Source organism: Micromonas commoda, chromosome 1 (assembly GCF_000090985.2).
Source record: "Micromonas commoda chromosome 1, complete sequence".
Taxonomy (NCBI): domain Eukaryota; kingdom Viridiplantae; phylum Chlorophyta; class Mamiellophyceae; order Mamiellales; family Mamiellaceae; genus Micromonas; species Micromonas commoda.
Window position 1 is genome coordinate 2008436 of NC_013038.1, and position 18884 is coordinate 2027319.

At 60.7% G+C, this 18884-nt stretch overlaps 10 protein-coding genes across 10 annotated transcripts; 4 read left to right on the forward strand and 6 right to left on the reverse strand.

The window, feature by feature from the left end:
* Positions 1–276: 276 nt before the first annotated feature.
* On the reverse strand, positions 277–1235 carry MICPUN_113570 (hypothetical protein; the record flags this gene model as incomplete). The annotated part of the gene is made up of 2 exons (XM_002507724.1): positions 277–868; positions 1138–1235. 2 exons carry the CDS (start codon positions 1233–1235, stop codon positions 439–441), a joined length of 528 nt encoding a protein of 175 aa, XP_002507770.1. The 3' UTR covers positions 277–438.
* An 847-nt stretch (positions 1236–2082) lies between these two features.
* On the reverse strand, positions 2083–3390 carry MICPUN_78129 (predicted protein; the record flags this gene model as incomplete). Its single annotated transcript, XM_002507725.1, has 2 exons — positions 2083–2445; positions 2506–3390. Coding segments are annotated over 2 exons (1248 nt in total), but the record flags the coding sequence as incomplete, so codon positions are not given.
* A 1175-nt stretch (positions 3391–4565) lies between these two features.
* MICPUN_93299 (ribonucleoside-diphosphate reductase) lies at positions 4566–8208 on the forward strand (the record flags this gene model as incomplete). Its single annotated transcript, XM_002507347.1, has 5 exons — positions 4566–4679; positions 4925–5044; positions 5226–5287; positions 5473–5560; positions 5740–8208. The coding sequence occupies 5 exons, from the start codon at positions 4566–4568 to the stop codon at positions 7879–7881; spliced, it is 2526 nt and encodes an 841-aa protein (XP_002507393.1). The 3' UTR covers positions 7882–8208.
* A 315-nt stretch (positions 8209–8523) lies between these two features.
* On the forward strand, positions 8524–10558 carry MICPUN_55605 (voltage-gated ion channel superfamily; the record flags this gene model as incomplete). The annotated part of the gene is made up of 2 exons (XM_002507348.1): positions 8524–10218; positions 10277–10558. 2 exons carry the CDS (start codon positions 8524–8526, stop codon positions 10556–10558), a joined length of 1977 nt encoding a protein of 658 aa, XP_002507394.1.
* A 78-nt stretch (positions 10559–10636) lies between these two features.
* On the reverse strand, positions 10637–11804 carry MICPUN_55606 (hypothetical protein). Its single transcript, XM_002507726.1, has one exon. It carries the CDS (start codon positions 11765–11767, stop codon positions 10931–10933), a length of 837 nt encoding a protein of 278 aa, XP_002507772.1. The 5' UTR covers positions 11768–11804; the 3' UTR covers positions 10637–10930.
* Positions 11805–12117: 313 nt separating this feature from the next.
* Positions 12118–13013, reverse strand: MICPUN_55607 (C-4 sterol methyl oxidase; the record flags this gene model as incomplete). The annotated part of the gene is made up of 1 exon (XM_002507727.1): positions 12118–13013. The coding sequence occupies one exon, from the start codon at positions 13011–13013 to the stop codon at positions 12174–12176; it is 840 nt and encodes a 279-aa protein (XP_002507773.1). The 3' UTR covers positions 12118–12173.
* Positions 13014–13333: 320 nt separating this feature from the next.
* MICPUN_51916 (encodes a protein with hydroxyproline-rich glycoprotein motifs) lies at positions 13334–14854 on the forward strand (the record flags this gene model as incomplete). The annotated part of the gene is made up of 1 exon (XM_002507349.1): positions 13334–14854. The coding sequence occupies one exon, from the start codon at positions 13334–13336 to the stop codon at positions 14852–14854; it is 1521 nt and encodes a 506-aa protein (XP_002507395.1).
* A 62-nt stretch (positions 14855–14916) lies between these two features.
* On the reverse strand, positions 14917–15186 carry MICPUN_55609 (predicted protein; the record flags this gene model as incomplete). The annotated part of the gene is made up of 1 exon (XM_002507728.1): positions 14917–15186. One exon carries the CDS (start codon positions 15184–15186, stop codon positions 14917–14919), a length of 270 nt encoding a protein of 89 aa, XP_002507774.1.
* A 776-nt stretch (positions 15187–15962) lies between these two features.
* On the forward strand, positions 15963–17076 carry MICPUN_55610 (hypothetical protein). Its single transcript, XM_002507350.1, has one exon. It carries the CDS (start codon positions 16059–16061, stop codon positions 16980–16982), a length of 924 nt encoding a protein of 307 aa, XP_002507396.1. The 5' UTR covers positions 15963–16058; the 3' UTR covers positions 16983–17076.
* On the reverse strand, positions 16987–18694 carry MICPUN_55611 (hypothetical protein). Its single transcript, XM_002507729.1, has 2 exons — positions 17935–18694; positions 16987–17876 (listed from the first exon to the last, which is right to left on the reverse strand). Exons 1-2 carry the CDS (start codon positions 18655–18657, stop codon positions 17262–17264), a joined length of 1338 nt encoding a protein of 445 aa, XP_002507775.1. The 5' UTR covers positions 18658–18694; the 3' UTR covers positions 16987–17261.
* Between the last annotated feature and the right edge of the window lie 190 nt (positions 18695–18884).

The following is an 18884-nucleotide window of genomic DNA, read 5'->3' on the forward strand; positions in this document are numbered from 1 at the left end:
GCGCCTGACGAACCGTAGGGATGCGGTCTTTCGCGCGTTTCCCGAATGAAGGCGCCCGGTGCGACGCGCTCGCGTGTGCCGCGGGGCGTCGCGGGGAGCGGAAAAGCGGTTACTCCCGCGGCCCCTTTGCCCCGGGAGTTCCTGGGTTTGACAACTCAAGGATTAACTCAAGGGCGTGCTTGTAACCGCGGCGGCAGTCAGAGGTTTTGGTCTCTGATTTTCCACCGAAACCGAGTCGAAAACTCGGTTCGTATTTGGCGTTTGCGGTGGTATTTTCATTTCAGCATTTTTTACTCACAGCAGACTGCTACACGTACGTTGTACAGCGACGATCTCGGCGCAGTTGGCGAACGAGCAACGAGGTGTCCCGGCTCGAAAGAACAACCCTCGAAAACACCCCCCCTTCCAACACCAACCCCCCCCCCGCCCCGACGTCACTCACCCGGCGGTTTCCAGGCCCGGCATCGTGGACGCCCACGTGCGCAGCGCGTCCCTCATCCAGTCGTGCTTGCACTGCTCGATGGCGTCCACGGCTGGAAGCCACGTTCGCGTCCGAGTCGCCTGCTCCGGCCATTCGCTCATCTCCTCGGTGACGTGCATAACAAACACCCGCGCCAGGCACGTCGCCTTCTTACCCCCGTTCACCAACGCCTTCTTGCGCGATTTGAACGTAAACTCTCCGACGTACGTGCACGTTCCACCTCTGACCCCAGCCTCCTCCATCGACTCCCGCGCCGCGGCTTCCTCCGCCGTCTCGTCCGTCTCCCAGCCGCCCTTCGGGAAGATCAACCCGTCGTTGTGCCTGTTGCTGACCATGCACACCTCGACGCCGCCCTTGACGCGCGGGTTATCCCTGACCGGTATGCACCTGCGAGGATGATCGTCGGTCGGTGAGGTACGTAGTGGACGTGAGTACTCGCGGATGGATGAACGACGACGAGGAGGAGGACGCGGATTAGGACGAATGGCTACATCCATCCTCGTTTAATGAAGGTCACAAAATGGGTTTAGGGAACCTCCGGCCGGGGGCGCGGGGTTTCGCGAGGACGGACGTCGCCGCGCGCGTTCCCAGCGCCCGTGAAGGGGACGATCTCGGATCGATGCGAAGGGTGACGACGATGCGAAGGGGTCACCTACCCGGCCACGAGCCTCTGGGAGTCTTGCGTGTACCGCTGCTTCTCGCGCCCTTGCCTGGACATGAGAGGGGTTGGCTCGCCCGCCGGGTCCGTCGACATCGTCGGTGGGGCTTCCATCGGGGAAGACGGCGAGTCCGACGCCGAGGACGATCCGCTACCGGAGTGGTGCACGCCGGTCATGCTTCACGCTCCAGCCGATGCGTCACGACCGACGTTCAGCGGCTCATCGCGGGCGTCGCGTGCCCTCGAACGCGGGCGTTCCCGACTGACTGCGCGCCACCGGTTTGGACGGACGGGGTTGGTCCGAGTTGGATGAATTTTCCAACGCGGTGCGGTCCGCCGGAGACGCGCGCGCGCTCGTTGGTCGAGGCGCCGGTGGGCGAACGGACGCGGGTTTTGGACCCACGAAGGAGTCGACGCGACGCACGCGATGTGCGCGCGGCGTTCTGGATGCGCGACCGGCTCTGACGCGCCGCCGAACGCTGACGCGTGGGACCGCGACACTTGCGCGCGCAGCAGCGGAGAGGGAAAGGGCAGAAGTGATTGCGAGTTGTTGATTGGTCGAACGCGTTCGTGACTGGACCGCCGGGGGAAACCTGTGGGATAATTGGATAGAATCTTCGACGCTCTCGCAAACTGGTTCCCCGGCGCGTCAGCAGTCACGTTTTCGGTTTGGCGGGACTCCGTTTGGCGCCAATCATCTCAGTGTGGTCAAAAACACAAGAGCGACTGACTTTTAACGCACCAATCAATAGCTCGGCGGCTCGGGGTTGGCGGCGAAGGGGTTGATCCCGTTCGTCCCGTCCGCCGCCGTCGGTGACACACCCCCGCCCCTCTCGTCCCCTTCCACGATCGCCCCCAAGTCTTCCCTCGTCGGCACGTACAAAACCTCCCGTTCCTCGTCGCAGTCGTGCGTCTTGGGCGTCAACTGTTAAAAAAAACCACGTCATAATAATTGCCCATACGAAAATGAAAATAAACTCACCTTTATCACCGTGTTGAGCGGTATCGATGCGTTGCACGCTTCCGTTCGGTCCATGCCGGTGAAGTACGCGTAGATGAGCCTCAGCACGCCTTGGTGACCGACGATGAGCACCGGTTCTTGGTACGATTCGAGCTCCTGTATCAGCGGGTCCAAACGGGATATCACGTCCAGGTAAGACTCCCCGCGGGGGTACCGGTATCCCAGCTTGTTTTCGTTTCGCAGCGCGAACTCCTCCGGATAGTTGGCCTCGATCTCGTCGTACGTCATCCCGTCGCACACGCCCGCGTATATCTCGTCCAGGTTCCTCAACACCCGAGGGGACATCTGGATCCAGTCCTTGTGTTCGCGTGTGCTGTGCGTGCTGAACCCTGATGCGTGTGCGACGGGTTTGACCTTTGGGTGCGGGATGTGTCTCGCGGTTAATATGGTTCGCTGCAGACTGGACGTCCACAGCCGGCACGGCACGGGTTCGCCCGTGTGTGGGTCTTTCGTGAGGTGATCGACGCAGTACTTGGCGAGCGCGAGCGCGTACTTCTCGCCCATCATGGACAGCCCGGAGTCGCCTCCGATCTTTCCCTGGTAGTTGTACTCGCTCTGACCGTGCCTGGTGAGGTAAATCGTCTGGTGCGTGGCGTGCATGTTGGTCAGAAACTGAACGATGCGGCCGCAGAGAAAGCCGTGGATGTTGTTGATCTCAACCTTCTTCCCGCAGTTTATGAGCTTGATGAACGACAGGTGCTCCTCGTCTATGGGCTGGTACACGGCCTCGTAGTTCTCTATCCGCTTTTTGAAATCGTCGTACGCGCGTCGCTTGTCCGCCTCCGTCACGTAGTCCTCGTTGTTCACCTTGACGTGCCAGATGTTTCGATCGATGATCGCCTGGTCCGTGCACACCGACTCGATGAACAGCAGCTTCAGCGGCAGCCCGTCGAGTTGAGCGCGGATCCACTCCCGGCGTTCCTTCGTGGTGTTCGTCGCGTCGAAGATGGCCACCCGTCCGCTGTCCGCGGACCGCTGCTCCAGGTTGGAACCCAGATCCTCCTGGAACAAAAAATCAACCAGATCCTTCAGCGCGGCTCGCGCGAAGGACTTTCGCAGCGCGTCGTTCTCGCCGTTTCCCCGGAAGAACTCGCTGTCCGCCTTGGTCTTGCCCATCATCTTACGTCTGTACGACCCGACGTTGAACACCTGCGTCCTGGCGCCGTGGAAGAACCGGAGGTACTGGCACAGACGCTTCGCCATGTGCGTCTTACCCCGCGCCGGTAACCCCTGTTAACAAAAAAACCACGTCAGTCTAATTGCCCATACGTACGAAGATTAAAATAAACTCACCACCATGACCAGCACGTGCTTCTCGCCGATGTTACCCTGGTCGCCGAACGTCGGGGGAGGGACGGACTGGGGCGTGGGGTTATCCTCCGCCGCGAGCGTGAACGACGATCCGCCGTGGGTGTTCCGCCTGGACAAACCGAGCGAGTTGGTGTTTGGGGAGGTGGACATTGGCGCCGACGATGAGACATCTGACGGTGATTGTTGGTTGATGAGGTGCCCCGACGGTGCGTGATTCGACAGCTGCGACGGGGACTCCGGCCCGTCGACCGGGTCGTTATTCGACGGGAAGGATCCCCTCCTTCCTGGACTCGATCGCGCGTGCCCCGGGGCCCCAACCCCGGACCCGAGTCGCGCGGCCGCCGCTCGGTCGCGCTCCAACGCCGCCGCGTGCGCCGGGCTCCCGTCCTCGTCCCCATCCTCCCCGTCCGCCGCCGCGGATGCGACGACGACGACGCCCGGGCGGACTCGCGGGGCGGAGGACGTGCCGGCGGCCGATGGATGCGCGCCCGCGGGACCCACGCGCCCGATGGGCGCGTCCAACGCGGACGACGGCGCGCCCCCACTCGCGGCGGCCGCGAGCCCGCCCCCCGGGATCACTCCATCGTCGCGCCCCGACGCGGCCTCGCGCACGTGGACGTCTCCCTCGCCCGCGGTGCGCACCGTGCTCAGCGCCGAGGTGAGCTCGGACTTGCCCGCGAAATCGCGCAGGAACTCGTCCAAATCGCGCAGGTGATCGTCCATGGCCACCGCCGAGCGGCGAACCTTGAGGTCGCCCCGCGACGCGGCTGCTAGTGATTCAGAATAACACGGAATAACCAACCGGCTGGCGTGCGTGCCGACGAGGGAGCGAAGACCGTCTGATGACGCGTCGCGCTTTTTTCGGCCACGTGAGCGTGTGAAAAGCCCTTGCACTCGCCACGTGCAATAGGGGTTAAAAAAGCGTATTTTGCCTTTTCCGTATGGCGTTCAGTTTGGAATTCAACGGTTTTTTTCACATCGATCGTTCTTCGACGAGACGAGTTTTGTTTTCAAACAAGCCGAGGAGATGCCGAGAAGCCATTCGTGTCCGGCGCCGTCCTCGTTCGGCGGGAGCGACCACCAAAAGTTTCGCAATGGCCATGTACGTAGTGAAGCGCGACGGGCGCCAGGAGCCCGTGCACTTCGACAAGATCACCGCGCGCATCAACAAGCTCGCCTACGGCCTCAACCAGGAGTTCTGCGACCCGGTGGGTAGATCTCCTTTGAAATCTTGAAAGTCGTCTCCACGGGGCGAACGGGGCGGGGGACCCGGCCGGCGGTGGCGCGCCTCGCGGCCGTGGAGTCGCGTCGCGCGTCCTGCCGGCGTCAGATGCGCCCTCCCCGGGACCCGCGCGACCGCTCCGCGTCCCCGACGTCACCTCCGGCGGGTGCACGCGCCCCGCTTTCCGAACGCCGACGCGCTCACGTGTGCCCACGTCCCTCCATCTCGCAGGTTCTCGTCGCGCAGAAGGTTGCGGTTGGCGTCTACAAGGGCGTCACCACCTCCGAGCTCGATGAGCTCGCCGCCGAGACGGCCGCGTCCATGACCTCCAAGCACCCCGACTACGCTCAGGTGAGCTTCCACGCGCGGATGACGCGTCGCGCGCGACGCACGCGCGCCTTCACCGGCGCGGTGTCGCAACGTTCACGACGGCTTTTTTTCGTTTTTTCACCGCTATCAACCCGAAAAACCTCGTGCACCACCCTCCGCCGCTCCCAGCCCGACGCTGACCGTCCCGCCGCTCCCATCGCAGCTCGCCGCGCGCATCGCCGTGTCCAACCTCCACAAGAACACCCTCAAGTCGTTCTCGGAGACGTGAGTGCGCCCACCCGCCCGCACGCGCCCGTTCCCGCGCGCCTTTCCACGCGAACTTTTCGCCCATCTCGCAACGACTCCCGGCTCTTTTTTCAAACTTGGCCGGGAGATTTGAAATTCCCAACCGAGACACCCGAAGGGTCACGACCGCGCTGACCGCCGCGATTTCACCCGAACGTTCACAGCATGAAGGTCATGTACGAGCACGTCAACAAGCGCAACGGCAAGTGGTCCCCGCTGCTCGCCGACGACGTGTACGAGATCATCAAGGAGGTGAGAACCGGCGAGCCCCCATATCCTAAAAACTCGCCTCTCCGTGTTATGAGTCGAGGAGGTGCCCACATTTCAAAATGAATCTTTCCCCCGACCCCCCCGGCTCGGGGCTTTGCCCCGTCGTCCTTCCCGAACGCGAAACGAACGCTGACGCCGACCCGCGACTTCACCCAACACAGAACGCCGACCGTTTCGATTCCGAGATCGTGTACGACCGCGACTTTGACTACGATTACTTCGGCTACAAGACTCTGGAGCGATCGTACCTCCTCCGCGTCGACGGCAAGATCGTGGAGCGCCCCCAGCACCTGCTCATGCGCGTCGCCATCGGCATCCACAAGGATGTGGAGAAGGCCATCGACACCTACCACATGCTCTCCGAGCGCTGGATGACCCACGCGTCCCCCACGCTCTTCAACTCGGGTACCCCCCGCCCCCAGCTGTCGTCGTGTTTCCTCATCGCCATGAAGGAGGATTCCATCGAGGGCATCTACGATACCCTCAAGGAGTGCGCGTGCATCTCCAAGTCCGCCGGCGGCATCGGTCTGTCCATCCACGACATCCGCGCCACCTCTTCCTACATCCGCGGCACCAACGGAACCTCCAACGGCATCATCCCCATGCTTCGCGTCTTTAACGACACCGCGAGGTACGTCGACCAGGGCGGCGGCAAGAGGAAAGGCGCATTCGCCATCTACCTCGAGCCGTGGCACGCGGACATCTTCGACTGGCTCGACCTCCGCAAGAACCACGGCAAGGAGGAGGCGCGTGCCAGGGACCTGTTCTACGGCCTGTGGACCAACGATCTGTTCATGAAGCGCGTCGAGGCTAACGGCGAGTGGACCCTCTTCTGCCCCAACGAAGCCCCGGGTCTCGCGGATTGCTGGGGCGAGGAGTTCGAGGCTCTGTACGAAAAGTACGAGGCGGAGGGCAAGGGTAAGAAGACGGTCAAGGCCCAGCAGCTCTGGTTCGCCATCCTCGAGTCCCAGGTTGAGACTGGTAACCCGTACATGCTCTTCAAGGATGCGTGCAACCGCAAGTCCAACCAGCAGAACCTCGGCACCATCCGATCCTCCAACCTCTGCACCGAGATTGTCGAGTACACCTCGCCGGAGGAGACCGCGGTGTGCAACCTCGCGTCCATCGCGCTGCCCCGCTTCGTCATCGAGAACAACCCCCAGTCCCCCACGGGCCGCACCGAGGCGAAGAAGCTCCGAGGGTCCATCGGCGCCGCCAACAGGTACTTCGACCACGACAAGCTCGCCGAGATCACCCGCAAGGTGACCCGCAACCTCAACCGCATCATCGACGTCAACTACTACCCCGTCGAGACCGCCAGGCGCAGCAACATGAAGCACAGGCCCATTGGCCTCGGCGTTCAGGGCCTCGCCGACGTCTTCATCCTCCTCGGCATGCCCTTCGACTCTCCCGAAGCGAAGAAGCTCAACGCCGAGATCTTCGAGACCATCTACTTCGCCGCGCTCACCGAGTCCAACGACATCGCCAAGCGCGACGGAACCTACGAGTCCTACCCAGGCTCCCCCGTCTCCAACGGCGTCCTCCAACCCGACATGTGGGGCCTGACCGAGATGCCCGGCGGCGACAGGCACGACTGGACCGGGCTTCGGACGAAGATCTCCGAGCACGGCGTCCGCAACTCCCTGCTGGTGGCGCCCATGCCCACCGCGTCCACGTCCCAGATTTTGGGCAACAACGAGTGCTTCGAGCCGTACACCTCCAACATCTACGCCCGCCGCGTGCTCTCCGGCGAGTTCACCGTCGTGAACCAGCACCTCCTCTCCGACCTCACCGAGATGGGCCTCTGGGACCCCAGCCTCAAGAACGAGCTCATCGCCAACAACGGCTCCGTCCAGTCGCTGGACATCCCCGACAACCTCAAGGAGATCTACAAGACGGTCTGGGAGATCAAGCAGCGCATCCTCGTGGACATGGCCGCCGACCGCGGCGCCTTCATCGACCAGTCGCAGTCGTTCAACGTGCACATGTCCGACGCCAACAGCGGTAAGCTGACGTCGCTGCACTTTTACGCGTGGAAGAAGGGCCTTAAAACCGGCATGTACTACCTCAGGTCCAGGGCCGCCGCCGACGCGGTCAAGTTCACCGTCGATCCCAACAGCGTCAAGGCTAAGAACGCGTCTTCAAAGAAGGAGGTTGTCGGCGACAAGGAGAACCAGCCCGCGAACGGGGAGGGTGCGAAGAAGGGACCCGTCGACCCGGACATGGAGGAGGAGGCTCTCATGGCGGCGAAGATTGCGTGCTCCCTCGCCAACAAGGACGAGTGCGTGATGTGCGGCGCGTAAACTTCCAATCCCCATTGGAACGACGTTCTTTTACACACACGCAGGGGGTTTTCCCTCTGTGTGTGGAACGTCGGACGCGCTCATCATCGGTGATGTGGCCGTCGTCGTCATCATCATCATCACACCTGTTCTGTTGCCGCATTCATACCGCCGTCGAGCCGAGTCGCGACTTGGTGGGAATGGGACCCGTGAAGTGGTGGAGCGTTCGAGGTTGAAGCGATGACGCCTCGAGGTTGTCGTCCACGCGGGGTGGGCCCCCGTCGCGAGTGCATGGTTTCGACGAATACACCTCTGTTGTCAGTCTACCGTAGCGCTATTGGCGAACGTTTCGAAGTGACGACGCGCCCTTCCAACAAATTAGCGCGTTAACCCCAATCTCGTCCATTTTTCCACACCCGACGTCACACGATCGAGACTCACGAGTTCGACAATTGACCGATAATTCCGCCCGAATCGCACGGCTCGCAGTCACGTTTCAAAACGAGCGCTCTGGATCTCTCCGCGGATGACGTGTACTCGTTTTCGTGGCTCCCCTCGCGTCGCCTGTCATTCATCTGCAGCGAGTGACGTCGCACCCTCCCCCGTCCCGCGTGCGGCCTTCGGAGGTGCGGTGCGCTCGTGCGTCGCGGTCTGGGAGCTGAGATGGCGTCGATGGGTGCGTCCATCGCGTCCGCGGCCGGACGTGGCGTCCGTGTCGGGACCCCGCGACGCGCGCGGGTCCGCGCATTCGCCGCGGGGCCTCCGACGCCGCAGGGACTCAGTTCGTGCGGATTTCTCCCGCGCGGGACCGCCGCGCGCGCGCCGGGACGCACCGCCGCGACGGCGGCGACGACGGCGACGCGCGCCTGGTCGTCTCGCCGGGGCGCGTTGACGGTGACGTGCGCCAAGAAGAAGAACGGCGCAAAGGGCAAAGGGGTCAAGGGCAAGAACGCCCCGAAGGTTACGGGTTCGTCTCGGCTCAAGAAGGAGAGCCGAGCCGAGAAGGCTTTTCGTCAGCCCGGCGCGACGTCGAGCAGCGGCGACGGCGTCTGGGACAGCATACAGGTTGGGGGCGCCGACGGGGGTGTCGACGGGGGTGCCGACGTGGACCTCGACATGTCCTTCGACGAGGAGGAGACGGACGACGCCGTGCGATCGACCCCGGGCGTGGGTTCTTCGTCGTCATCAACAACATCCGCGGATGGCCTCATGCGTTCGATAACGCCGGATGAGCAGATCTCCACCCCGAAAGCCTTGATGACGCCGAAGCAACGGATTCGGTTCGCGCTGAAGCGAGTGGACAGCGACGGGTACTGGGCCCTCATCTCCTCCGGCATCGTCTTCGGGACTTTCCTCCTCGAGTCCTACAACATGAGCTCGTTCGGGGGATGGGACGTCCTGTACAGGGACGACATCAGCTGGTACACCGGCCTCATCTCCATGAAGGACCTCGAGGATATCCAGGACGCGTACAACATCCTGTTCGCGTGCGAGTTCGCGTTGAGGGCGTGGGCGGCGGACTTCAAGCTCGAGTTTTGGAAAAACCCGCTCACGCTGGTGGATTTCGCCGCATCCGTTCCACCGGTGCTCTCGTTTTTCGAGCTCGTCAGCGCGAGGGACCCGGTGCTGCGATTCCTGCGCTTACTCCGCGTCGTTCGTCTGCTGCGTCTGCTGGATAACAGGGATCCCGACTCCACGCTGTTTGGACTCGTCAAGAGCAACAGCATGGGGATCCAGCTCGCGGGCATCGGCTTCGAGTTTGTCTGCATCTTCATAATCACCGCCGGCATCATCTACGACCTCGAATACACCACAAACCCGAACGTCAACGACTTGAACGACACCCTGTACTGGGCCATCTTAACCCTCACCGGCATCGGACAGCCGTTCGAGGTTGTCACCGCGGGTGGCAGAGTCGCGACGGTGATGGCCATCGGCGTAGCGCTCATCGTCGTCCCTGGGCAGCTCGCCAAGCTCGCCACCGTCGCCGGGGCGCAGGACATCATCGAGGGGTTCATGCCGGACGAATCGTACGAATCGTACGACGAGGACGAGTTCCAGAGCTTCGACGAGGGCGACGGTTGGACCGCGTTGCCCGCGGTGAACGCGAGCATGTCCGTCGTCGCCAGGACGACGTCGACGTCTATGACACAGCTGGCGACAGACGCGGCTGTCGGGGGCGCACAGCTGGCGTCGTCGGGTGAATATTCCTCGTTCCAAAAGAATCCGGTGAACCCGGTCGCCGTCCCTGCCCCAGTCGCAGTCGGCGGGTTCGTCCCCCAGAGCGGCGTCGCCATGCGCCAGAAGATGTGGGACGGCCGGGAGTGCGACACGTGCGGGTTGCAGATCCACGAGCAGGTGAGTTTATTTTAATCTTTGTATGGGCAATTAGACTGACGTGATGTTTTTTAAACAGGACGCGAGGTTCTGTCGCAGGTGCGGCGGGAAACTGGGCACCGCGGAGAGCGCGGGCATGCTGTACGTGAAGCGCTCGGAGCTACCGGCGGAGATCGCCGCTAAGAAGGCAGAGGCGGCGGTGAAGCGCGAGCGACGCGAGGCTCAGAGAGCTCAGGGCGGCTTCGGCACCGGACGGTTGGGCATGGACATCGCGGGCATGATGATGCGCCAGCCCAGCGGTTCCCGGTCGAGGAAGAAGAAGGGCAAGTCGAGCGGCGGCAAGCGCGGACGGAAGGCGTGAGGCGACGGAAGCGCGCGCGTTTCGGGGAGAGTTTCTTGAAGAGTTTGTTTCGGGGAGAGTTTTGAGGCGGCGTCTACTAGCCCCGCGAATATCCGCATTCGTGTTGAACATCTACAAAGCAGCTAAGGTTTTGTCCCCTCGCAAAATACAAGCTTCTCTGGCGACTTTAGAGGAAAACAAATATTTATCATCCAAAAAAAAACCTTTAGCAGGATCATATTTGCTCAACGCAATCGAAAATGCATCCGGCTTGCGATCACATTGAATAAACTTTCTGTACAACTTGCTTGGTTATTTCTTTAAGCTCCTTTAACATCTTGAGTCTTCGATCAAACTTTGAAGGTACGAAGGTAGTTTTTAGCCACTTTCATTTCACAGGTGAACGCTACGAAGTTGCTGATAAGGATGCACACAGAAGATGTTCTCGTTCAGTTGTGTGGGGCCGCCGCCGCAGGGGGGTGGTTTACCGTCTTCAACCAAGCCGTAAAGATGTGGCTCCGACATCAACTGCGCCGCATCTTCTTCGTTGAGAGCAACGGCGATCCAGCGCCGAAAGCACCGTTTTGCACTCTCACCTTGTGGTACAATCCAAGAGTGTGACTGCGTCTTTATGTGAATAGGATACTTTTGGCGTAATGTCGCGTTTGCGTTGGTTTGCCACTCGCGGAGATCCGCGTCGAACGGTAGAAGAAGCCGTTTTGCTTGCTCCAATCCCCTTCGCATGAACCAATGCAAAGTACAGCCGAGAGTGGCCAGGCTAGTTACAAGGCAGCAAAGGTATTTAGGGAATGCTTTAGGGCATGCATTGCAGCATCCCTCCGGAAAATGTCTGTCTTCGATCTCTGAAAGTTGGCGAACAAATATTTCGTGATACTCATCCCAGGTCATCCCGAGTTGTTCAAGCGCGGGAGGTACAGTGACCCTGTCTCCGGCGAGTTTAAGCATCGGAACCGGCCCGAAGCATCCTTGGCCGCCTTCCAAGTGTATGTTTAGTCTCACGAGCATTTTTTCACCATTGCTTGTGGTGGTGTGAACCTCTCGTTGGCCTAGATCCGGTCTGCTCGACAGAATTGTCGACAGTTTTGGTTGCCCGCAGCACCCCGTAGGTTCTGGCTCTGGCTTCTCCGACTCCGGGTACTCGATCCCGCGAACCATTATTACCTGCTCGGGCTTGGTCGTATCGCTCTGGGTTACTACATGACCGCTCATGTTGGAATGAAAGTCGTGGGCGTCTCGGGGACTGTTGTGCAGCTGTACAGGCTGTGCCGGCTTATGGAACTTTCAAGAGACTTTCATATGGAACTTTCAAGAGACTTTCAAGAGACTTCTTTCAGAGATGGACGAAGAGGCCAAAATATCTTGACTGTCATCAGTAAAAGTGCTGTGAGACGATGATAGCTACTGTTGTCCTCCGTTTTTAGATGATTTTTTTTTGTTGTCGTCTGAACCGAAATGCGTGGAAGAAAAAGTGAAAAAAACATGGTCTCGTGCTTCTATACCAAGTTTAATACCTCTAACATCTCACTCGACGAAACGACGACGCGAACGACTAAAGCGTCTGATGAAACGGCGAGTTCACGGCTAGGGTTCACCGACTAATACGTGTCAACACTAACTACGACGCCCTGTGCGTGCCGTGCAGGCGATCCATGGTTGGAAACGGAAACGCAAAGTTGGCGTCGAAGGAACGGTGGTGCACGTCGTGGAACTGCGTATCGTACGCCCCGAACGGCCAACGCATCTTAACCCCGCAGTGGTCCAACACCCCGCACGCGCCCATGATCGTCATGTACAATAAGAACGCCTGCACCGGTAACGACGGAACGCAAAACGCCGGCGAGTACAGTATCAAACAGTACCCGAAGGACTCCGCCGGGTGTATGAACAGGTCGTCCCACGGCTGCGGGGATTTGTAGTGGTGATGGAACTTGTGCAGGAGACGGTACACCCGCGGCAGGTGCATGGCGCGGTGCCAGTAGTACTCCAGCACGCTCTGCCACGTCACCGCCAACACAGCGCCGACGAGCACCGAATACGCGGAGGCCACCGAGTAAGCGGACGCGTTGACGAGGGTGGAGCGAAAAAGGCCGAACAACTTTCCATCGCCCGCCAGGTACGCCTCACACGTCGCGCCCGCGAACAGCGACGACACGACCAGGTTGCACGTGGCGTAACACGCGTGCGACGGGTGCCTCCCATCTTTGGATGGACTCGCCCTCACCAGATCGAGCGCGGGCAGACCCCACGCGTAGTACCCTCGTCGCCCTCTCCCGTCGTCATCGTCGTCGCGGGCAGCACCGCGACGATGGATCTTCCCGTGCATCTTCCCCGGCTGCGTCTTCCACTCTCGCTCCTTCCCGCGTCGACGGTGGTACCATCGCCACTCCACCCACGTGGACAGCGCCACGTACCCGCAGAGCTGGAACGCAAACACCCCGACGCTGAGCGCGTGCATGTGAGTATGACATGCGCTACTACTAGGAGTGTCGCCACCGTGTTATTTGGCGGGAGGGAGTCCTGTTTGGTGCGTACCACGCAGCGACGCTGTTTGCGAGTTGGCTGCCAGAAAGTCCAACTTTTGCGTGCCCTGCGCCGGGGCGGTTACAACGTGCGTCGCCGGCGTTCGGCGGCGTTCGGGCGGACGAGCGTCGCCCGGCGCGTCCACTCGAGCCCGCGATCTCATCGCGCGCCGATCTTTGACTCGCGCGCGCTCGACGCGGGGGCGAACACCTCACGGAGCGTCCGAGGCGGCCCCGCGCGTGAAAATCAACCAAAATGACCAAGGAGCCCCCGGTCGCGACGCGCGCGGAGTGCTGGATGTGCTCGTACTGCCCCGTCCTCGCGTCCGGCAAGCGCGGTCCCGCCGCCGAGGGCATGCTCACCGTCCAGATCGGCACCCCGAACCTCACCTTGCACACCCACCCGAGAGGCGAACCCCTCGCACGTGGCGCAAAGCCCGCGCGGCCAATCGACCACGGCTTCTACGCGGAGATGGGCGACTACGTGGTTCAGGCGCTGAGGCCCGCGGGGGACATCGACGGCGGGCAGAACCCCGCGTTCGACGCCGCGTTCCTCTACCCCGGCCAGGTCCTGCCTCCCCACCTCACCAGGCGGCGTCACGCGCAACCGCAACGATACTCATACGAGGAGGAGGAGGACGAGTGGGACGCCCTGCTGAGTTGGTTCGGTCTGGGCGAATCTCACGACGGAGGAGTCGCAACAGAGAGGGACGCTCTGCCCGCGCCCAAACGCGCGGGGTTTCCCCCGATTCCAAACCCGGTCGAGTCGACGTCGTACCCGGTGACTCACCGCCCGGTGACTCACCCGCCCGAGCGCCGCGACTCGGCCGACGCGCCACCGCCGGCTGTGCGCCCGGACCCGCCGCCGCCGCCGCCCAGGGTGGACCCGTTCGCGCGCCTACCCCCGACGTACTCGGGGCCCGGCGGCACGCACCCGAGGTTGGTCGACCAGTCACCGCCCGCGAACGACCACCTGCGTCCGGCGGAGCGCGATCGGGCGACTTGGGCGACGGAGGTTGGGCCGGGTTGTGACTCACCGGGCGGTGACGCGCCGGGCGGCGTCGTCCGGTGGACGTACCGGCCCGGGGACGACCCCGGCGGAGGTGGCGGAGGCGACGACGACGGGGTTCGATCCGGGGACCTCGACAGACCCGGGGTCCGTCCAGTGAATGACAAACAGACTGACAGTGCACCCGCCGTCGACGCCGCCGCCCGACGAAGGCTGGAGAAGTTGCGAGCGCTCTTCGGGGACGACTCGGACGGGGACGACGGGGACCTGTTTAACGTGGAGCCTGATGTGACTCCCCCGGGGACGAAGAACGAGACGACGAAGGGGCTTATAAATAAGGTGGAGGATCTATGTACGACGGACGACGCGACCGTGGGCGATTCGCCGGCGGATGACAATCGGGAGCCGAAGGAGACCGTTCTCCCGGAGAATGTTCCGGAGAATGTTCCGGAGAAGGTGGTCAAGGCGGCGACGGACGCCCCGGCGACGCTCGTCGACGTCGCGAAGGCGTCAATCGCGCAGGACGTCGCGTCCATGAAGCGTACGAAAGACGAGGCGCGGGCGGAGCTCGAGTCGCTTCGTGCTCGGTTAAAAGTGCTCGAGGCTTCGTTAGTAGATGGGGACACCACAGCTGTGTTTTCGGCGGGGGACACGGCTGGGGTGTCCGGGGATGCGACGGACGCGTCCAAACCGACCGCGTCGAAGGTTGGGGAGGCGACCGCGGCGACGCCCCCGCCCCCCGCGGTCGCCGTCGAGGCGTTGGACTGAAGACTTCGGTGGGCTAAATGTAAAATCGTTGTGAGATCATCAAACAGAATCGTCCGAGTGGGCTAACCACCGGTCGGACCCTCCTTCTCGCCGCGCGTATCCTCCCTCGTCGCGCTCGCCAAGCCGAACGCCAGCGCGCCCGTCGCAATCACGCCCACCCACGCGTACCCCTGGAACCTGCCGTACCGTCGCATCGCGTGCGCCCACAGCTTCTGCATGCTCGGTATCGTTTCGCCCTCGCGCAGAGGCGCGTACGGCTTACGCGCGCGTTCGACCTCCGCCGACCCCGCCGCGCTCTTCAGTCGTTCGAATGCGTCCTCGCTCGCCGCCATCTCGGGGTAATCGGTCCGACCGGACGAACCCGCGGCGTCTTCACCCGATATTCGCGTCATCGGTCGTGCGCGGAACGCTGACAACGCGTCGTTAGTCGCGCGAAGTGACGTCAAGTGAGATGCACACACAAATAGTAACGTAGACTATCGTATTTATGGTTAACGTTACAGGCGGCCGTGACTGGTGATAACACAATAATCTCAATAAGAGTATAAATATTGCAAGGTAACACACGCGGGTCACGAACTCGCAAGGTAACACATACATACAAATCGGGCAGGGATCTTTGCCATAGTAACACACTTTACAGCCCGCAGCGTGTCCGACGTGGATAGGAAGCGCGGTCTTGGCGTTCTCCCAGGCCTGCGAGCGACTAAGCCTGCCTAGTCTCCATGGATCGTAAGGCAGTGGTGTGATGACTTGCACTGATGGAGGCGCAAGCTCGGGGGTCGTATCTGACGTGCTCATTGCCCGTGAGTTTCGAACGCGCGCGATGTTGAGTTTGGCCGCACGACCCTGCGCGGGGCGAAGTAGATGCATGCGGGGTCGGAAACGATGTTTTTTGTTGATATTCTTTCCAAATTTGGAGATAATTACAATGAATGAAAGCTAATCCGAATTAGACTCATGCCAATGCTAAGTGTATAGTTATGTGATTTGATGGAATTTGTATAAATTGATTGGTATTTGATAAATATATTGAGTGAGCAATTACCAATGAGACATTACATCGGGGGACTTATAGAGCTTTGCGAGGAAATCGAGGGAAACTTCTAATTTTCAATCGAGAAACTTCATAAGAAACTCTAATAAGATCTAGTAAAACTCTAAGAGGGTCTGGTATCAGATCCCGTTCGCACCTTGGAACAACATGCGCGCCACGTCACTCTGTTTTGCTCTCACCTTCGCCCTCCTCGGCACGAGCGCCCACGCGAACAGTTCCGACGAGAACAAGTACATTTGTTTCGACCCGACCAAGTTCACTGCAAGCAAGCAGGTCATTTTTAACGGGTTTACTCAATCCTGTGATCAGTGGATCGACGCTGCCCAAGGTTCTGGCCAGGTATTTCACGGCACCACCTTCGACTCGACTTTTGACGCCTCTGCGCAGACAACCACTGTCCAAAATGGACTAAAAATGTATGCTGGGCCGTATGGCGGGAATGGGCTAGACTGCTGCAGCGATGGCAAATCAGCTGCTTTCAAGAACTACACGTATTTCTGCCAAGATCCAAACGATTGGATGCCGGACAAGACTTACTCAGGTACTGCAACCGGTGGCGCGACGATGACATGCACCGAGTTCGTTGAAAGTAGCAGCGACATTAAGACTCAAGACTTCACCACATCTTGGAGCTGCGATGGAAAGTCTGCTGCGATCCAATTAAATGTTCAGGACCAGGGCGCCTCCATCATGGGTTGCTGCGGCTCGACCAAAAAGTCCGCGTGCTCGAATACCCGTGCTCATGTGTGCGAGAATCCATCCACCTTTCTTCCATCGCACACCTTCAAAAGCGACGACGGTATGTTCGATGGTACCTGCTACACGGCGGTAGGCACAACTAATACAGATGCCACCGGCGACTGTTATGGCTCAGACTTCTCCAAGACGTGGAGCTGCGCCGCTAAAACACCCAGCTGTCAGCTGCGGCTGCTCGAAATTGCGAGAAAAGGTTGCTGCGGCACAAGCGGCGAACCCGCATCCGCGTGTCATGGGCATTATTCCGGAGCGGCATCCTCGCAGCACGTCGGAGTCATCGCCCTCGTGGCGGCCGTCGCCGTTTTCTTGGCGTAAAAAATCAAACACCGCGGCGAAGAAACGTCATCGCGTACGAATGCAAGTTTTCCTTTTTAATGAGCGCGACGCAAAATAAGGCTGGTTAGCCCCGCCACCACATAGCATCGCGTACGAATGCAAGTTTTCCTTTTTAATGAGCTGCCTGATGACACGCGCAATAATTTCTAATTGGCTTCTCTTAGGATTTTTGATTCATATATATCCAGCCAGAGGTCGTCGGGGGCCCTCGCTTTCGAAGGACCCGCCGTCTTTCCAGCTGTTGTTGATTTTCACAAATCAGTCGGTGGACTCCACCGCGGCTTTCACCGCCGCCGCCGCGGGTCCCTCCAGGCGCTTCATCACCCGCTTCAAGTTCACGCCAGTCAGCGCCTCCACCGTGTCCGGCAGCTGACCCATGATGCTCGAGATGTCGTTCGTCAGCCTACTCCCCGCGCTGCCGTCGGACGACACGAAGGTCATCTTCCCCGCGTTTTTCAACGGCGCTGCGACGGCGTCTGCGATGGCCGGTAGCTTCTCCGTGATGATGGTCACCATCCTCTCTTCCGCGTAGTTGGGGTACGCCTGCTGCTTCTCGCGGATGACGGCGGCTTCGGCGTTACCCTTGGCCTTGATCGCGGCAGCCTCGGCTTCACCGAGCTGCTGTTTCTCGTAGGCTTCGGCCTCGGCGGCGACTCGCCGGGACTCGGCGTTGTTCTTCTGTTCGATCAACTTAGCGCCCGAGGCACCCTCCGCCTCAGCCTTGGCGCGCTCCATCTCGCGCTCGGTCACCTGTAGCATGACCTCGGCCTCCTCGACCTTCTGCAGGGTCTGCTGCTTGACGACTTTCTGGTTCTGGATGGCCGTCTCGATGCGAATGGCGGCTTCGGCTCTCGCCGTCGCCTCGTTCACTTCCTGTAAACATAATATGTCGTCAGTCTAATTGCCCATATGTAAATAAAAATAAACTCACCTTTTGGAACCCCTGCTGCTTCATCTGGAGGTCGCGCATGGACTCGGCTTCGGACGCGGCGAACTCGTTGGCGCGGACGGTGGACGTGCGCTTCGCCTCAGCCTCCGCGATCTGCGCCTCGGCTTTGGCTTTCGCGACGATGATGCGCGCCTGCGACTCGTTTTTGGCTTTACCCTCCTCTGCTTCTCTCTTCACCGATGCGGTCTGTGTGGCTCCGAGCGCGGTGATGTACCCTTCGCGATCGTCCACCTCGGTGACGGTGTAGGAGACGAGAGCGAAGCCCATGCCGAGGAGGTCGGGGTCGACGAGCTCCTTCACGCGCTCGCTGAAGGACGCGCGGTCTTTGTAGAGCTCCTCGACGGTGAGCGTGCCGATGACTTGCCTCTGATGGCCCTCCATGGTGCGGTGAACCGCGTCCTGGATATCGAGGCGCTTCTTGCCGAGGAAGTGCGTCGCCGCGAGCTTGACCTTGTCGTAGTCGATCTTGTGCCCGTCGCCGGACATGATCTTGATCTGCGCGGTGGAGCTCAGGGAGATGCGCACGCCCTTCGCGGTCTCCGCCTCGACGGATTTGATGGACAGCGTCATGAGATCGAGGTACAGGCGGTCGTACGTCTCGACGCACCACATAACACTCGCGCAGCCTCCGATGACGACGCGCTGGCCGCGGAGACCGGAGACGATGACGGCCTGGTTGGGGGCGGCGGTGACGATGTTGAACATGGCGGATACACGTGCGTGCGTTCGGTGCGTTTCGGTGCGGTCGTGAATGCAGTCGAACCAAAAGCGCGCGCTCGTTGAATCTCTGAAACGAATCCAGAATCAAATCTTTTGCGATATTTTCTCACTGGTTGCGCTGTGAGGAGCTGTTGCTTGCTCAGCGGTCTGCGCCCAGGCTGGCGATATTTTGAGACGACAAAGGTTGATGATGAACTTTCAGAGCGGATGCC

Bases quoted from the DNA above. Each gene is read 5' to 3' on its own strand.
- MICPUN_55611 (XM_002507729.1), bottom strand. From the start codon at position 18,657: ATGTTCAACATCGTCACCGCCGCCCCCAACCAGGCCGTCATCGTCTCC. The intron at 17,877-17,934 runs GTGAGTTTATTT...TTATGTTTACAG, and splicing joins AGCAGCAGGGGTTCCAAAAG to GAAGTGAACGAGGCGACGGC.
- MICPUN_55606 (XM_002507726.1), bottom strand. From the start codon at position 11,767: ATGAGCGGTCATGTAGTAACCCAGAGCGATACGACCAAGCCCGAGCAG.
- MICPUN_55610 (XM_002507350.1), top strand. From the start codon at position 16,059: ATGCGCGCCACGTCACTCTGTTTTGCTCTCACCTTCGCCCTCCTCGGC.